At 39.3% G+C, this 17,512-nt stretch overlaps 1 protein-coding gene and 1 long non-coding RNA gene across 6 annotated transcripts in view; both read left to right on the top strand.

The window, feature by feature from the left end:
• The window catches only part of LOC309532071, a 163,013-nt gene that overhangs the window by 56,446 nt on the left and 89,055 nt on the right, over positions 1-17,512 (top strand). The window lies entirely within an intron of this gene.
• Positions 1-17,512, top strand: part of CEP63 (centrosomal protein 63) — a 28,914-nt gene that overhangs the window by 2,859 nt on the left and 8,543 nt on the right. For 2 of the 5 annotated variants that reach the window (XM_082221797.1, XM_082221798.1), the window contains exons 3-10: positions 1,752-1,929; positions 3,892-3,987; positions 7,285-7,410; positions 11,033-11,146; positions 13,303-13,536; positions 13,793-13,938; positions 16,293-16,412; positions 16,916-17,030. In XM_082221797.1, coding sequence (XP_082077923.1) covers positions 1,752-1,929; positions 3,892-3,987; positions 7,285-7,410; positions 11,033-11,146; positions 13,303-13,536; positions 13,793-13,938; positions 16,293-16,412; positions 16,916-17,030 — 1,129 coding nt within the window. The remainder of the gene's footprint in view (positions 1-1,751; positions 1,930-3,891; positions 3,988-7,284; positions 7,411-11,032; positions 11,147-13,302; positions 13,537-13,792; positions 13,939-16,292; positions 16,413-16,915; positions 17,031-17,512) is intronic. The other 3 variants (XM_082221799.1, XM_082221800.1, XM_082221801.1) reach the window with 3 other exon arrangements.

Here is a 17,512-nt window from a genome sequence, read left to right on the forward strand (position 1 = left end):
AAATAGCAGCTACAGCTTCCAGAATGTGCTTATGAAGCTGCTCTTCCTGAAATCCTCTAGAACGGGGGGCCCAACCAGTCAACCGCGATCGACAGGTCGACCCCTGGGTGATCGTGGTTGATCGCAGGATCCTTGCCGCTCGCGTTGTTTAGAATCATGTCTCTGCCCCCCTCCCCCCTTGGTCTTTCGCTGCGTCACGTTTAGTAACAACTTTGGTCTCTCCCCCCCCCCAATGGTAGATCACTGCCAGTTTTCCCCCCTGGGAGTAGATTGCATCTCCTGGGAGCTGGACATCCCTGCTCTAGAACATATTTTCCTCTTTGATCTTGTTGTTTTCATTAAAGGGAGAGTGTATCTGTGTTTCTTCAGCTTTCTTACACAGAACTTGACACCCTAAGAATCTTGGTTTTTTATTATTGAACAAACATATTTTCCTTATGTGTCAGTCATGTCTTTGGAAGGGTCAGAAACTGCAAAGATGTAACCCATGTTTTTAGGAGATCAGGCTGTTGTCCAGCAATCCCTCACAAAGCATCGGTCCTATTTTTACCTTGCTTAATTATCATTCCCATTTACCCACAGCCACCTCAGTTGTCACTAAAATAACACAAGTCTTTGATAGCCCAATTCTTAAAAACAGATTAAATTGTGCAAATGGATGTGCAGATCTCCATGATTTCCATTACGTAACAAATACATTTAATATTTTTACTGCAGAGTAGTTTACAGACCTTTAACATAAACCTTGAAATTAATTAGCATATACTGGGAAATCTACTCGTAGTTAGGATGCAGTCTGTAAAATGAAAGATGTAAACATAGACATATTTGAAACAAAAAAAGCAGACCTATAGTGGTGAAACATGATTTAAAATACTCAGCACTTTCATAATGTATCAACAATGTGTGAAAACAAGTTGCCAAGTTCTAAATGTTGGTGCCGCTCCTGTTTTTAACATTTGATATTTTGGGGTTTGGGGGATGGCTAGGAGGGGCTTGCATATTTGTCTCTGTGTGTCCAATGCTACAGCACCCTGGAGCTTCCTTTCTTGGCCAAGCTGTTATTGGCCTCATTAAGGAAAAAGCAACTTCTTACACCCTAAGGTAAAACCCCCAATTCTGAGCATCACTGTGGCTTATTCTCTGGTCCCCTGGCACAACAAAGTGAAGTTTTAAAACCACAAAGTTAGTGTCTTTAGAATTTTTGCTTCTATAGAAAAGCTGCCAAGTTGCAAAAATATTTGGACATTCTTGGGGAAATGAGGCATTTCAAACTCCACTTAACACTTCCTTCTTGTTGTGCTTAGGATTTGGAGTGGACCACAAAGTCCAAGCCTGATAAATTCAAATTAGCTGAAGCCCTTCTGGTCACTTTCATTTTAAAAAAATAATATGACCCCTGCTGTTATGCAGCTTCCCAGCTTTTATCCTCATGAGTGTATTGTGGGCAATCATTGTATGCTCAAGTTACATTGCATTGCCCCTTTACATGCTCTCTGTTAGTGCTTTGGCTGGAGGAACCCATCCCTTAGTATGGCAATAAAAGGATCCAGGAGAAGAGAGGTCTTTGGAAGTATTACCATTGCCTGATTATTATGGTGCGTATGAGAGAGTGAGAGAAGCAAAGAAAGCTTTGCTTACCTGGTATCTCTCTCCGGTATTTGCTCCATGATTAAAGCAACCCTGCATGGTTTAACATGGAAAAACAGCATTCAAATAAGGGATGAGGATAATGTATTTATTTTTAATAGAAGTTTCCAGACTTCATGTGAAGCAGAACTACAGGAGCTGATGAAGCAGATAGACATAATGGTGGCTCATAAGAAAGCTGAATGGGAAACTCAAACCCGGGCACTAGAATCCTGCTTGGATGTGCGAGAGCAGGAACTGTCCTCTCTCAGGAATGCATTGGATGAGAAATGTAAAGAGGTACTTTTATAGCTTTGGTGCGATGTGTACTTGTCTATGCTTTCCTTTCTGAAATTTCACTGTAGGCTGTTTCACTGCATAAAGTTGTACCCCCTCTCATCTTTCCTATATCCTTTTATCAGTTTATGAATGCTGAATCAAAAATCCTGAAAGACTAGCATTACAACTTCAGCATAAAAAAGGAGTAAAATATTCCAATTCTAAAAAAATCTCGAGTAAATAAAATGTATTCACCTGGCTCCAAAGGTGACGTTGGGCTTGGCATCAGTAAATCCTCATTGAGGGAGAGAATTCCATAATGGCATCATCAGCCCAGGAAAGGCTATACAGTGGTGCCTCGCAAGACGAAAAGAATCCGTTCTGTGATTCTCTTCGTCTAGCGGTTTTTTCGTTTTGCGAAGCAAGCCCATTGGCGGATTAGCGCTATTAGCGGCTTTTAGCAGCTTATCTGCTGATCGGATCAGCTGATAAGCGGCTTAGAAAAAAGGGGGGGAAACCAGCAGGAACTCGCAAGACATTGTCGTCTTGCGAAGCAAGCCCATAGGAAATTCGTTTTGCGAAGCACCTCCAAAACGGAAAACTCTTTCGTCTAGCGACTTTTCCGTCTTGCGAGGCATTCGTCTTGCGGGGTACCACTGTATCCATGGCCACTACCTATCTCACTTGTGGGCTGGGGCAGGGGTGGGGAGACCTCACAGCAAGATCTTTGAGCTTAATGCTGAGGCAGATTCATGTTGAAGAAGATAATCCTTCAGGCACTCTGGTCCCAAGGTGTTTTGGGCTTTAAAAACTTTATACTGTGCTCAGAAACAGACTGATAGCCAGTGTTTTTCCAGAACTAATGATTAGCCTCAGTCAATATCTTTTCCACAAACTTTTGTATGAAGTAACATTTCTTCAGCCTTCAACGACAATCTTAAGTACAACTCATTACACAAGTCTAAAAGAGGCTACCAGAGTGTGAATAACTATAGCCACGTTATATGCACATGAAGCCCCGTAGCAATTGTGGGGCAGAGCAATATTTGACTGCATCACTTTCTTGAATGAAACTACTGAAGAACAGTAACCCAAATTCCCATTTGGGACAACTGAACCTGAAGGATCCCATGCTTGAGGTATCTAAAGCTGCTGAATATTCCAGGAGAGTTGGAAGGTTTGCCTTGTCCTTCTCCCAGGATAGGAACCAAGCCTTCTCATTTTGTTTAACATAATATATTATATTCCAGATATCGGTTTAAATTTTACTTTCCACTTTAGAATGTGACACGGCATCTTGGATTTGTTCTGCAGTTGTTTCATTGTTACTGTGTATAGCTGGCACAGACAGTGTGCATTCTTTTTCGAGTTCCTTATTGTGGCAGGCTATTAATCTCACTTCTGAATAGGCTAATTATAGGCTTATTAAAATGTAATGAAGGCCTCCCTTTGGGAGCACAAACAATTTCTAGGAGCAGCACAAGCTTGTTCTGACACTATTTCCAGACCTCACACTGTGTCTACCTTGGCTCAAGAGAGAAAGTATAACCTGTGTTCCATTTTCCAATCAATGTTAATGTGGGCAGATGTGCCACCTCCTCAGTTTTGCAGATTGTTGCTGCTTTGGGAGGGAAATGGAGTTGCTTTGCAGGTGTTCTTGCTCCTCTCTCCACCTTGGGAATTTAGAACATGCCAGGGGCAAAAGAGACACTTGCTCTATCCCATTTCACTGAGCAGCCAAATCAGTGGTCTTCTGTTTTCCTTGTTACACTTGGGTAGACTCAACCACTTATTTGTGGTGGAGAGATCATTGTAGCAAAGTTTGAGGAAAATAACGTGTAGAGAACCCTTCCTTAATTGTGCTGTACCGGATGATTTTCACAGTTTCTTCACTTTAGTGACTTTTTCCATTGTCCCATAAAAGTTGGAAAATAAAAGGAGAGGGTTTCTGCTGTTGGTCAAATGACATTTGGTGGCTTTCAGATTGAAAGGCTGTGTCAGCGACTAGAAGGGATGGAACAACTGAATCGTGATATGACTATGGAATATGAACAGCAGTTACGAAAAGTCCAGGAAGAGGTGAGCCTCCTCAAGTCCAGCTTTTATTTTATATTGTAGGTTACTGTATGATATTGCCATGTTTATAATCTTGTCATCTCATATATATATATATATATATATATATATATATATATATATATATATATATTATGATGCAGTTCACATGAAAGTGCAACAACAAGAACCTGAATCATGCATATGTCAATTCTTCCTAAAACCTTTTAACATCCCCTTTTTAACTTGTGGAATTTGCAGTGATTGCTGTTTTGCCTATTTAATGGATGCAAACATTCAGCAGTTATGTTATTGCAATGGGCATAAAAAGTGCAGTTTATTTTCTACATAATCACTGTGGGTTTTAACATGGATGTAAACATAAAAAGGTTTTGCTTCACGAAATGTTTGCAGTCTTTCCCTCTATGGCGTACTTTTATTTCCAGGAATTTAGAGAAAGTTTAATTTAAAGTAAGTACTTGATTGTTTTTAGTTCAACGAAGTCAAGCGGTATTAATAAGAGAACAGTTCACATACAGCTCAGTATGTCCACTCATTATTGGGAAAATGCCGATGGCATACATCAAGAATGGGGGAACCTGGAGCTCTCTAGCTGTTGCTGGAGTCCAAATCCCATCATCCTTGACCATTGGCAATGCTGATGGGAATTGGAATAACATCTTTGGGCCAATGTTTTCCTATCCACATCATATGTGTACCTTGATTTGTTCCTTGTTTTACTCCATTGGGAGATCTCAAATAGCTTTACTTCTCTACTATCTATAGAACACTCGTTAAGCCCGGCATTTTCAAATATCTAGTTCATTTATATCATGTAGACTTTTCACTTACATATATAAAAAATCTCATACCCTTCCATTCCTTTTCATAATCTGTGTTAGCCCTTTGGTTAGCTGACCCTTAAGAAAAACCACCTTATTAAATATCTTTAAGAGCTGAGTTTAATAAGCTATGTTAATTAACTTTAAAGCCTAGGCTCATTTTGGCATCTTTTCTTGCTAATAGATAAAAACATTTTGCCTTCTAAGCTCCACTTCTTTTTGCTGGTGGTAGTACAGTGGGCGCTCGGGTTGCGAACGTGATCCATGCGGGAGGCACGTTTGCAACCCGCAGCTCTGAGTCTGCACACGTGCAGGTTGCGATTCGGCATTTCTGCACATGCGCAAAGTGTGATTGAGTGCATGTGTGAGTGCTGAAACCCAGAAGTAACTCATTCCGGTACTTCCGGGTTTGGCGCGGTACGCAACTCAAAAACGTGCAACCTGAAGCATCTGTAACCCGAGGTATGACTGCATATTGTTCTAATGGCTGTTGAGCTGCCTTTGCAAAGTCAGTTGGTAGCTTCAATTTGTTTGGGTGTGTTGGGGGCACCTCAGCTCAGAGTATTAAGTTCAAATCTTGCTTTCCCTGTGCTAATGGTTCCTTCAAACCACAGTTGTGTGGGGTGGACTGCTTATATTAGAGCAGCTTCTCTGTGCATTATTCTCATGGGGAATTTGTGTCAGTTTTCTTCCTGGGGCCTTGTCCTGTATGTTTCCTTGCTGTTTTCAGTGAAGTTTACTTCAAGTAAGTGTGTATATGGTTGCAGCCAAAATCTGATTTAAAAAAAATATTCTGTAAGAAAATAAGGAACAAAGGGCTTGCTGTACCGCAGCTATTTCACTATAAGGAGTTGGGTGCTGTGACAGCTTTTCATGTTTGGCCTTCGCTTTTGTCCTCCTTTCTTCTTTCTTGTCAGCTGCTTGAAGTTAAATGCCATATGAGACTTGTAATGCATTAACCTTTTTCTCTGGAGAGTTGGTTCAAGTGCGGCCTACTGTAGGCCATAAATAAAATTAATTTTGTGCTGTTGCTTTAGCAATCTGAAGACATCTGTCTACATTTTTAGAAGTCTTTTCATTCCAGCATGAGTAATGGTGCTTGTTTAGGAGATTCCCCCATGGGGATAGTAAGGATTCTGCCAAGCAAGATTGAGGTGCAGTGGCAGATATTTGCAAAGGTTGGAAGCTGGACTGGCAGCAGTATGGGGGCAGTCAGGAGGGCTGAAGAGTGTTAGCAATTCAGTAAGTAGAGCAGAAGGCAGTCTATGTGTATACTAGCACTAGAGTGTGTAGTGTCACAATTTTTACTCCTAAGTGGTGCCCCCTTTTAAGGGTAGTGGTACTGCTATCTGGAATATCCACATTTGAATTATAAAATTACTGTAATGTTAAGCACTTGATCCACAACTAAAAATATCCCTCTCAATACATGCAGCGTTACTAAGAGACCGACTTGAGTGACTCTTAGTGCAGATCCAAGTCATCAGACCTGAGCATCCACATCTGCCGCCTGCCACGAACCACTGTTGGCATTATTGGCAGCACCAGCAGCAGATACGCTCTGTACTTATAATAATAATTTATTATCTTGCTAATTATGCTGTTTTAAATGAGCACCTTGTATTTGACTTCCTTTAATAATGTTTTCTTTTAATGTTTAAGATAATGTTGTTAACCTTGCGGCGTTAAATGTACATTCTGTAGTTTACCTCCTTCGTAATCCTTTATTTTGAAATCTTTAAGACAATATTTTAGTTTCCTGCTACTTATGTTGCTTTGAGTTTATACATTATATTTCAATTTCTTCAGTAATGTTTTATTCTGGATTGTTTGATTTGGTGTTTTAATGTCAGTTGTAAACTGCAAGATTTTTTTCTAAAAAATATAAATAGGTATGGAAATGAAAATAATAATAATAATAATAATAATAATAATAATAATAATAATAATAGTAGTAGTTTAATCTTTACTGCAAACTGTCTGTTCTCTTTACAGCATTTCCAGAGTTGTTCTAGACTGCCTTAAATCAAGATTCCTATTTTAAATGTATACTTTTTCTGAATAAGTATGCATGCCATGGATGCTATAACAGTTAAAACACTGATAGCTCATAGTTCCCTGCCAGTTCCCTCCCCACTTCTTTACAATTGCTTCATCATATTTTCTGATCTATCATAACTTCAGTCTACTTTCTGTTCTCTCTTTCCCCCTTCTTTATTTTCTGCTTTGCGGTCTTTTATTATTTTGTGAGTTGTTGGTTTGGAAGGAGTTAGAATAGGGATTTAATGGGAATATTTACTTTTGTGGGTTGTATTATTTTTATCCTTCCTCCATTTGTTGTAATAATGAAGTGTCCAAATAAAAAATAGAAAATCCATAATAAAAATGTATCCTACAAAGTTGCAATATTGCTTCAGAAAACCTGTGTTCCTCCACAGCACCAATCACAATGCTGTGAATTGCCTTGCTTTTCATACAGCTAGCTAGGCTGAAGAGAAGCTATGAGAAACTGCTGAAGAAACAACTGAAAGAAGCAAGGAAATTACCCTCCAGGAGCCAAGAGGAGGACCAATCTGAAGTAAGCATCCTGACTAAGAAGTTAGAGGTAAGTGGATAAAATGCAGTCCTGGTCCGGGTTTCATAAATTCAGAACTATGGAACTCAATGGGGCTTACTTCTGAGTAGATATGAATTGGCCTTTAGTTTCTTTTCTCTAGTGCTTTCTGAGCAAATATGTTTTCAGCTGTTTTTTATATACATTTGCATGGTCTCTTTGGAATCTGATGTACAAGCACTGGCGAGCACAATATTCATCAGATTTCTGAGAATGTGTGGAAGAATAAGTGCTTTATTTTTGTTCAGTATGCTTTCCCCATTTGGGGTTAAAGAGCACAACTGTACATTATACAGAAGCAAGAAACCAGCCTGAACCATGACAGGTTTGATAAAAATCAGTGATTTCCTTTGAACATATTATTTTTAAACTGATAATTTAAACATTTAAATTGGATTTATTTTAAAGTAAAAATCTGATTTGAAACAAAGCTGAAGACCCTTGGACTCAAGGAATTTGTTCCATGATTCTTTGGATTTTAGCTTTAGACTTGAAGCAAGCTATTTGCTTAGTGTCTTTGTATATGTACAGGGAGCTTCAAAAGTATGTTGATTAATTTTTCAATTATTCTCTTGCCCCTATAGAAGTAAAAAAAAAATATGCATCTGGACTGCATAACTAAATGCATTTGATTATACACAGGTATATTTAATTGCAAATTAAATATTTAAGGTATTAAATTAGATACTTAATTATTTAAGGAAGTGGGTCCCAATTAGCTAAGTACTGTAGACCTGTTTTTCAAAAGCCAAGTCAGGGGCCCCCTACTTTTGAAAATTTCGATATCTCTATGGTAGTTTTTGTTATGTGAATGGTGCCATGGACCCCCTGGGTGGGTCTGTGAACCCCCAATTGCGAACCACTGATTTAAGGTATATTTAATTGTTTGAAAAGAAATATGGCCTAATTGTTCAATCAGTTAGCAGTCACACTTTGGGTAGTGTATGTTGTACCCCCTGATTAGCTATGCAGACCAAGACAGTGTGGAGCATCTTGGCTGGTCTCAGGCGCTCTAACCTCCCTTTCTAGATTTGGACCTGAAAGGCCAAGGAAAAGTGTGAGTGCATGGAGGGCAAGGTGTAAGGAAGCACAATTTGTAACATTGCACAGCATTATTGCTGATCACAGGGCAATGCATGGGGCAATGTCTGCTGTTAAGGCGGCTTCAGATTTCTCAGTTTTGTGGATCTTGAGCCAATATGAGAGAGTCTTAATTCTGATCTTAAGCCAGCAGGTTATTTGATCAATGTATATGTAATAAGGTGCAAGAATATTTAGAAACGTTTTTGTATTTGCTACCTTATTACTGTAATATTCAGCAGAGGTGTGTTTGTGCGAGTATATGAGAGAAACAGGCACCTTATGTTGCATTTTATCCTTGGAATTGAACTTTGCCTATTTCCAGTATGTACAGGAATGTATCAATATAGTTCTATTGTTGGGGTCCAAGAAACTTTGCAGGGGGTCTTTGTAATTTGCATTCATGACACATACTGGTACATAATGCTTGTGCTTTCAATCACTGTGTATCTACCTCCCTCTCCCTCTCTCTCTCTCTCTCTCTCTCTCTGTATGCACATGCTTTTTTCAGATAGCCACATTCCAGAACTAAACCCATGCCACTGTGAGTTGAGCAGTGATGGAGTCAGAATGCTTCCTATGTCTCCCACTAGATACAGCCTTGAAAACACAAATGCTGCTTAGGGAGTTAATTATTTTAATTAAAAAATATTAAATTGGCACAGTTACAGATGTATACCATTGCCTTTATACATATGAAATCTCTGGTGTTCTGTATGAAAAGAGTGTGTGAGGATGAACCCTGAGGGCAATTAAGTAATCTCTGGTAATGGACAAGGAAAGTCCTTTTCCTGTTGTGGTTTTGAATGTGCAGGAATTAAATATACTTATGAAATGACAGAAAAATTGAGATTTCATCTGAGCTTGTACCATGGGATTTATTGCTTAATGCGAGAATTGCAATTTCTTGTGGAGTAAGTTTGTCCATCCCTACTAATTATGTCAAAAGCAGTATTTAATGTACTCATGCTACACAGCCTCATCCCACATAGTGCTTACACAAGAACAAATTTATCATTCAGGGGATGTGTAGCATTTTTACAGATAAAATATATTTTACCTGGAACATTTGGAAAATGTTATATATTTGCAGTAGCATAATAACTCGGAGGACTGTGTGACACAGGATATGATAGAATCAGTATTTTTTTTAATGTTCATTATTTAGAAACCCCTTGAGAGATAATGATGTGTTCTGATAAACTTAGTTGAATGTGTAATGACAGATCATTCAAAGACCTGGGGATGCCTTCTTCCTACTGTTGGCTGGAAGCATTTTGTAGGGTCTTCCTAGACCACCTTAATTTTCCTGTCACGATAAATTCAGTATTGTTTTTCAGATGCTGTATCTTTTTCTGGACCTATCATTATTGCCACAGTATACTCCATGCTTACAACCTATATGGTCTCTGTAGCATGGTCTCTGTGGCAGACACTTTGAAAAACAAAACTCTAAAGAACTCTCAGATTTATAAAGGCATTTGTCCAACATCTATACAAGCAATAACTGGCATAAAAAAATAATGGACTGGAAACCAAAATAAAATATTGTTCTTATGAATGGTTGTATTAGATTACAGTAAGACCCCAACAAACACAGTGTTACATTCTGGGGATCGCACCTAAAGCCAAAATTGTATATACAGTGGTACCTCTGGTTACGAACTTAATTCGTTCCGGAGGTCCATTCTTAAGCTGAAACTGTTCTTATCCTGAGGTGCACTTTCCCTAATGGGGTGTCCCACTGTGTGCGTGCCTCTGGCGTGCGATTTCAGTTTGCATCCTCGGGCAAAGTTCACAACCAGGAGCTGCTACTTCCAAATTAGCGGAGTTTGTAACCAGAGGTACCACTGCACTCAAAACACATTGGGTTCAGTGGTGGGTGGGATTTGCCAAAGTCTCCCCCCCACCCGTTGCCCACCCACCACTGAACCCAATGTGTTTTGAGTGCAGTGGTACCTCTGGTTACAAACTCCGCTAATTTGGAAGTAGCAGCTCCTGGTTGTGAACTTTGCCCAAGGATGCGAACTGAAATCGCACGCCAGAGGCACGCACACAGTGGGACAGTGTGGTGTAGTGGTTGAGAGCGGTAGACTCGTAATCTGGGGAACCGGGTTCGCGTCTCCGCTCCTCCACATGCAGCTGCTGGGTGACCTTGGGCCAGTCACACTTCTGTGAAGTCTCTCAGCCCCACTCACCTCACAGAGTGTTTGTTGTGGGGGAGGAAGGGAAAGGAGAATGTTAGCCGCTTTGAGACTCCTGAAGGGGAGTGAAAGGCGGGATATCAAATCCAAACTCCTCCTCCTCCTCCTCTTCTTCTTCTTCTTCTTCTTCTTCTTCTTCTTCTTTGTTTGTTTATTGCCAAGCACATAAAGCTGAATGTGTGTAGGTTATATGCATGTACGTTACAGGCTTACAGTACTTCATGAGGTTCTTGACTTGGTTAAGGATAGGGGCAAGATAGAAAATACTGGATTTGGGATAGTGGGTATTTTTCAACAACATCGATAGCGATTACCAATTGTCTTTACAGGAGTTCCGCCAGAAATCTCTAGATTGGGAGAAACAGCGCTTGCACTACCAGCAGCACGTGGCATCACTGGAAGCACAGCGGAAGGCTTTTTCTGAGCAGTCTGATCTCATTCAGGTAGAGTTAACGGATGAGGAGTTTGCCTTGGAAAGGACTTACTGGCAGACTTCAGAGCCTTAGCACAATTTAGGTTACCAGTGAAATGACAATGAAACTCCTGATGGAATAACCTTGTCCTGTTCAATATGTAGACAACGCCAGGAAATAATCTGAAAACTGTACAGTGGCTGGAAGGCAATTGCCTATCTTTGCTGTCAAGTGCCAGCTGGAGAAAGGCCATAAAATGATTCTGGTTGGGTAATTGCACAGTGTGAAAGAATTAAAATACGATGTTGTTCAAAACTGTATAGATGCCAGACAACATGCCACCAGGTGTATGCAACCTGTTTAAATAATGATTTTTAAAAATGGTGCATTTCCTATGTGGCAGGGTAACCAAGGTAGTGTTAATGCATAGCTGTGCTGTTTGTGTCTCTTGAAGCAAGCGTGCAGAGCCTCTGCTGTTTCTGAAAAATTAATCTGTTCTTTGAGTTAGTGCCGCTGTGGCTTAGTTTAACTGACCAGGTACCAGCTGTGAATAAACTTGGTCTGACACAAAACACTGGAGTTGTTGATAAGAAGCTCTTGCTGGGAGCTTTGCACTTAATGGACTCCACAGTTGCCACTGAGTGGAAGTTCTGCATGGCAGAAGTTGACAGTGACAGGATTAAGGCTGACACTGATAGTGGCTTTGTGAAAGATGCTCACAGATGTGCTTGGACAAAGTGTAAGCCTTTTGAAGACAAATACCTTGCTGTAGCTGTGCCTGTGTTTTTGATGGCTTAGTCTATTGAAAGCAGATTTGTTTGGGGCCTTAGCTAGAAGGTCATATCAGTGACAGGGCAGCAAAAAAACCCAGGTAGTAGGATTTTGATTCTCAAAGCAGTCAAAGGGCAGCATTCTGTGAAATAGTTGCAGATGCACACAAGGATTACCACCAGTGCAACAGGACTTCCTACTCTCTCTTGCCACCTGCGCCATTCCCACATCTGTTCTTGAGGGTCGAGGGAACTTCTAGAACAGATCTAGGGGATGCAGGCGGGAGGAGAGGGAAGAACATTCCATTGGCATAGGGGAAATCCTTGCACTGGCAGAACCCTAGTCTATATTTAATGTAACCCAAATAATTCTTAACTGCAGGTATGTTGACATTGATTTGGGAATAAGTTGTATTAAAATCCATGTGACATACACATGAGGGTGAATAAGATTGCCTCCTTGGATGCTGATGATGTGGGTTTTCCAGGGAAAAAAAAATTCATTTATTCATAGGCCACCTTTATCTTCCAAGGAGCTCAATAACATGTTAATTGTACATGTTATGTGAATATCAGAAAAGTTTTTCTGAAAGCCAAGCATAGTTGAGAACTGAAATACTTGATGAGAGAAAATAATTAAAGTTCACTTAGAGTGGTTTATTACATTCATAGAGATTCAGAGCTTTACTTGGAAATTATTTTGATAAGAATACTTGTAAATATTTTAAGAAGTGAAACTCAATTACATACACTTCCCTTACATTATTTAGATTTTAAAGTGGAAAAATGAAGGCACTGAAAAGCATTTTGTTAGTTTTAACATGCTTGAAAAGCTGTGTGCATAAATATTTTTAAGGGATTGTTGACTAAAATATAATTACAACTTCCATCTTATATTTCACTAGCTTTATATCCATTCCAGTTGACCAGTTTGATTTGTATTGTGAAACAATGCATTTCTAAAAGGACAAAAATACAATACTGGAAACTTTCACACCCTACATAAGTTGGTTGGATACCTTCAGTTTAAAAACAGTGCATGCCTAGGTTGCTTTAAAACTCTCAGTTTGAAAGCTTTCCTATTCAGTAGGGAAGCCATCCTGCACAAAAGGTTTTGTGTATGTATATCCCTTAACTTATATGTATGTCTTACGGGACACATCATGTCTGCAGATTCCAAACATATATGTTTGTCTTTATTCCCTTTATCAGTTATAGTGACCATCTAATAAGTGAAAAAGTGCTATATTTCTTGGGAAACTTTTGTTGCAGTTGGAGAAGTTGGACATGTAAAGCTCTTGTGGCTCTCTTCTTCCAGAAGTAGTGTCGTGATCACTGCTACAAGTGGACAAAAATAGAACCTAACCCTATGCCAGGAATGGGGAGCTTAACAGAACAGTGCTCTCTGTGTTACAGGCTCAACTGTCCAGCCGGAAGCAAATGTTTGAGTCTGTGGAGCTGGCGAGCCAATCTGAAATCCATCACTTAACTAGCAAGTTGGAAAGGGCCAATGACACTATCTGTGCCAAAGAACTGGAAGTGGAAAGGCTGAATATGAAAGTGGATGATTTAACTTCTAGCAATCAGAAAATTTTGGAGGAACATCAAAGAGTACTAGATGAGCTGAAAGTTTCCCGGAACTCACTGGAGGTCTGTGAGTGAATTGCTTGGAAGCAGGTTAATATGCAGCTTGTAATGGTAGTGGGCTGGCAAGTCACTAATTAAATAGGCTTCCTCCCAGCTTTATCCTGAGCCTAATTGAGAAGCAATGTCTGACAGGGAAGGGATTGTTCCAAGTTGTCCTCCTCTTTGGGTATATGCACAAGCACAATAGCGTGCTTATTCTAAAATCTTAATCCAATTTGTTGTATCTTTGCATCACTAATTTCCATCTTCTCCTCTGAAGGTTCTACATGAAGAAAAGATGGAACTTAGAGCCACTCTGCTCTCTCAGGAGGACTTCATTAACAACTTACAGATGCATAAAGAACAATTACAGAAGGAAGTGTCCAAACTAACTGAAACCTTGCAAAACAAAGAAGCTTTTGTCAGGTATGGTTCTTGGCATCAAAACATAAGGAAATTATGCCCTTTGCCTGAAACCTAGATATTCCTAGATGTCTAGGAAAAGTCTGTAGCACATGTGTTTTTCCAACCCAACTGAAGATAGATAGTGATTAGTATTCAGCATTTGCTAAAAACGTTATTTAAAAAAAGGAAAAAGAGGCAGGATTATATCAGTCTACAACATAGTTTAAGGTGGATTTTCTAAATGTTTCTTGAAAGAGAAAGAGAAAATAGATTTTATATTTTTAACTGATTGTCAATTAACTGTTGCCAGTTTGTGGAGGAGGATTGGAAAAAGTTCAAGGACTATTTGCAAAAGTTCTATAAATTATATGAACTATAAGAACTCGCACGTCTTGGAGAAAATAGCCCCAGCAATGAGAGTGGAGGACATTGAAATTAAACAATAAATTATGGAAAGGTCCAATGTTTAAATGGTTAAAAATGTTATTATATTGGCTTTTTAAAGTAAAGGGATAATAAGTAATTTAAACTAAAAGGTAAGATTTGAAGTAAAAAAGAAACGCATGAAACAAGGATATAATTTGCTGATATTTTTATTGTAAAGAATGCATTGTGGGGAGATGTGGGGAAGTCTGATGATTGACTGAAATGAGTTTTGAAATGGTTATTTCTTCTTTTTTCTTTCTTTTCTTTTTTATAATTGATGTTTTTCTGTGTAAATGATTGAAGATCTTTACCTGTAAAAAATGTAATAAAAATAATTTAAAAAAAAAAATTAACTGTTGCCAGTTTGAGAGGCTTTCAGTGAGGCATCAAAACATCCAGTGGAAGTTACCATAATCTACCTCTCCCTTTTGAGAACTGCTTCAGTAGGTTAACAAATACACTTGCTAAATTTAATTGTTTGTTCTTGTAATAGTAGAATAATGCCTCTGGTTATTTATTCTCTACACCACCAATCCTACTTCTCTGAATTAAAAATTGCCACTGTAGTAAATTCATGCATTTTGAATTACATTTTGTGAGGGTACACATGGACTGCTTTTAGGATTTTGTACTACCGTCCAGTGAAATATGTGAAATTTCAGCCAGACCAAATGCATTTATTGAATGTCTTATTATTTGTTCCTTTTATTTCAAGGATCCACAAATTTTGACTGGCCTTGATAAGCAAGGACACTTGTGTTTGACATAGACCCCATCTCACGTGGGGGATGGGGTCTTGTCTCTTGGCAACATACTGAACTTGAGGTAATTGGAGAACATTCAAAGCCTAGCACAAATGTGAGAATTAGCCTTCTCCCCTTCTCACATGGTATGGAAGGAGGCAAAGGCTTATCCCTGTTGCGTATCCTACTCACTAGGATGGAGTCAGTCACCAGATATTTGTCAGATCATCTCTGGGAAGCAGATATATGGACCTTTGCTTTATTGTATGACTTTAAAGTGTTTCAATTTCCCCCAAAAAAACCCTCTTGTTGGATGTTGGCTTTCAGAAGTTGAGCACTTTTCTTGGGCAGAAATTGTAAGGTGGATGATAATACTAGAATTGAGTCATACTTCCCATCCTCTTTCCTTACCGATTAACACCTGGAACAACATTTTAAACTGTAAGATCCTTGTGACTGATAGTTACGACCTACTGAGAGTCCCTAAATTACTGCTCCAAGCTTTAAAAAGGCAGTAGTAACTAACTGACCTGCTTTTCTTGTAACACTAAGCCAAACCATTGCTGAAAACAAATGTGTGGTCTCCTGGAAAAGAGTGTGGCTGCTTCATTTGTTCTTGAGTCCTCATGCAAGTTGAACCATGATTTGGGTTAGTGTATTGTCCAACCCAGGTTCTTGGTTTGCCTCCTTCAGACAAACCACAAGCTTTAACCAAGGTTTGTTCTTGAATTACAGCTTGTGGTTTGTTTTGAGGAGACAAACCATGAATCTTGATTTGGATGACACACTAAGCCAAACCATGGCCTATATCACAGCAGTAGCAGTAGCAGTACCAGTGGGGAAGCAAAGTTGCCACAATCTCCCTTCTAGTATGGTTTGGCTTAGCATTACATGTGAACTGGGCCATAGCTGTGCCTGGCCAGAGCTTAAGGTGAGTAACACGCAAGGGCTGCGCTGTTCCCTTTTTCATTTGCAACACTGATGGTGAACGTGATTATTTCTTCCATGATTATTTCATTGACGGTTAATGTAGAGTTGAGGTACTACTTTCTATTTTAATCATATATTTAGCACTTCAGAAACAAGCATCGCAATATTCAACTGTGTTGTGGGTTTGTTTGCACATCTAATAGAACTGGTGTGTCTGATTTAATTTGGATGTCAGAAGGCTACGGTCTTTAGGAACTCACATGTCTTCCTGTACAGGTCGCTGGAAGAGTGCCTGCAGAGCAGTGAAGGAGCCAATGGAATCTATCGTAGCAGGACAGAGTTGGACAACATACATTTGCACCTAGATCATCCTGAAATTATTCATCTTGAGGGCAGGTAGATGATCATTGCAGAAATTTCTCCACCTTTACAAAAGAGTTTGAATTTAGAAGATAAGTTCTGAATCTTTACTGTAGCAGAGGGCTCTAATGGTGGCTTAGAAATGTCTAAACTTTTTAGTAATTTATTTAGCATTATATGAATAGGACATCCTTACTTGGAGATGCCTGACTGTAATTTAAGACATTTTTATCTCATACAAAGGTCTAAGAATCATATATGCTTGCTTTGTTGTCGTTTAGTCGTGTCCGACTTTTATGCTTGCTAGGTGACTAAAATTACAACTTCTCATCAACTGTTGAATTGTTGAGTGAGCAACAAGCTACCAAGGAAAAGTTTCTGTAACTTGGATGTTGCTCAGTGGGATTTGTGCATCAGATTTTTTTGCGGGGGCTCAGATAATTACAAAATGGCTGCCACTCTCCTCTCTGTAGCGATTTGCTACAATAGTTTACAAAGTCTTTTGTGTTTTGTTGTGCTTGTACCATTTTGGAATATAGCCTGGGTTCTGCAAATGCAAACCATGCCCCGCCGAGTGAATTGCTAACTGAGAAATGCCAGGAGCTGCAGCTGACAGAAGAGCACCTCTGCCAGGCCAAGGCTGAGATAAAAAAGGTGAGGGTCTTTTGTGCAAATAAAAGATGTGCAGTGATATATCATTTTAAAATAGGTTTGGGCACTGTAGGAATCAATGTTGTTACTGAAAGCCCCATCACACCTAGTAAGCACCCTTGTTTTTAATGGTTGCTTTTGAGTTTTGTCTATGTATTAGATGTCATCTATGTATTAAGTTAAGAATTTACTCTGATGTGGCTTGATGTTCATTTTAGGGATTTTTTAGTCCATAGAGTGGAACAAACTATGCAACAATCAGCTTCTTCAGTTTCTGTGTCTTAAGTCCTGCCCACAATTTTGTTTAATAGCTCAACCTGGTCCAGTGGCTAGGTCAGTGAGTATTTCATATAGAATGGAAAGCAATTTTTTTTAGTGTTCAGTTGTGTTCAGCATTACTTTTGAAATGGTGCTTACAATTTGACTATTGGCACCTATCACCTTTTTTGATGACACAAAGTGGGTCCTTTACTCTTCTGGCCTCT

This window comes from Podarcis vaucheri, assembly GCF_965113315.1.
Source record: "Podarcis vaucheri genome assembly, chromosome: 5".
Taxonomy (NCBI): domain Eukaryota; kingdom Metazoa; phylum Chordata; class Lepidosauria; order Squamata; family Lacertidae; genus Podarcis; species Podarcis vaucheri.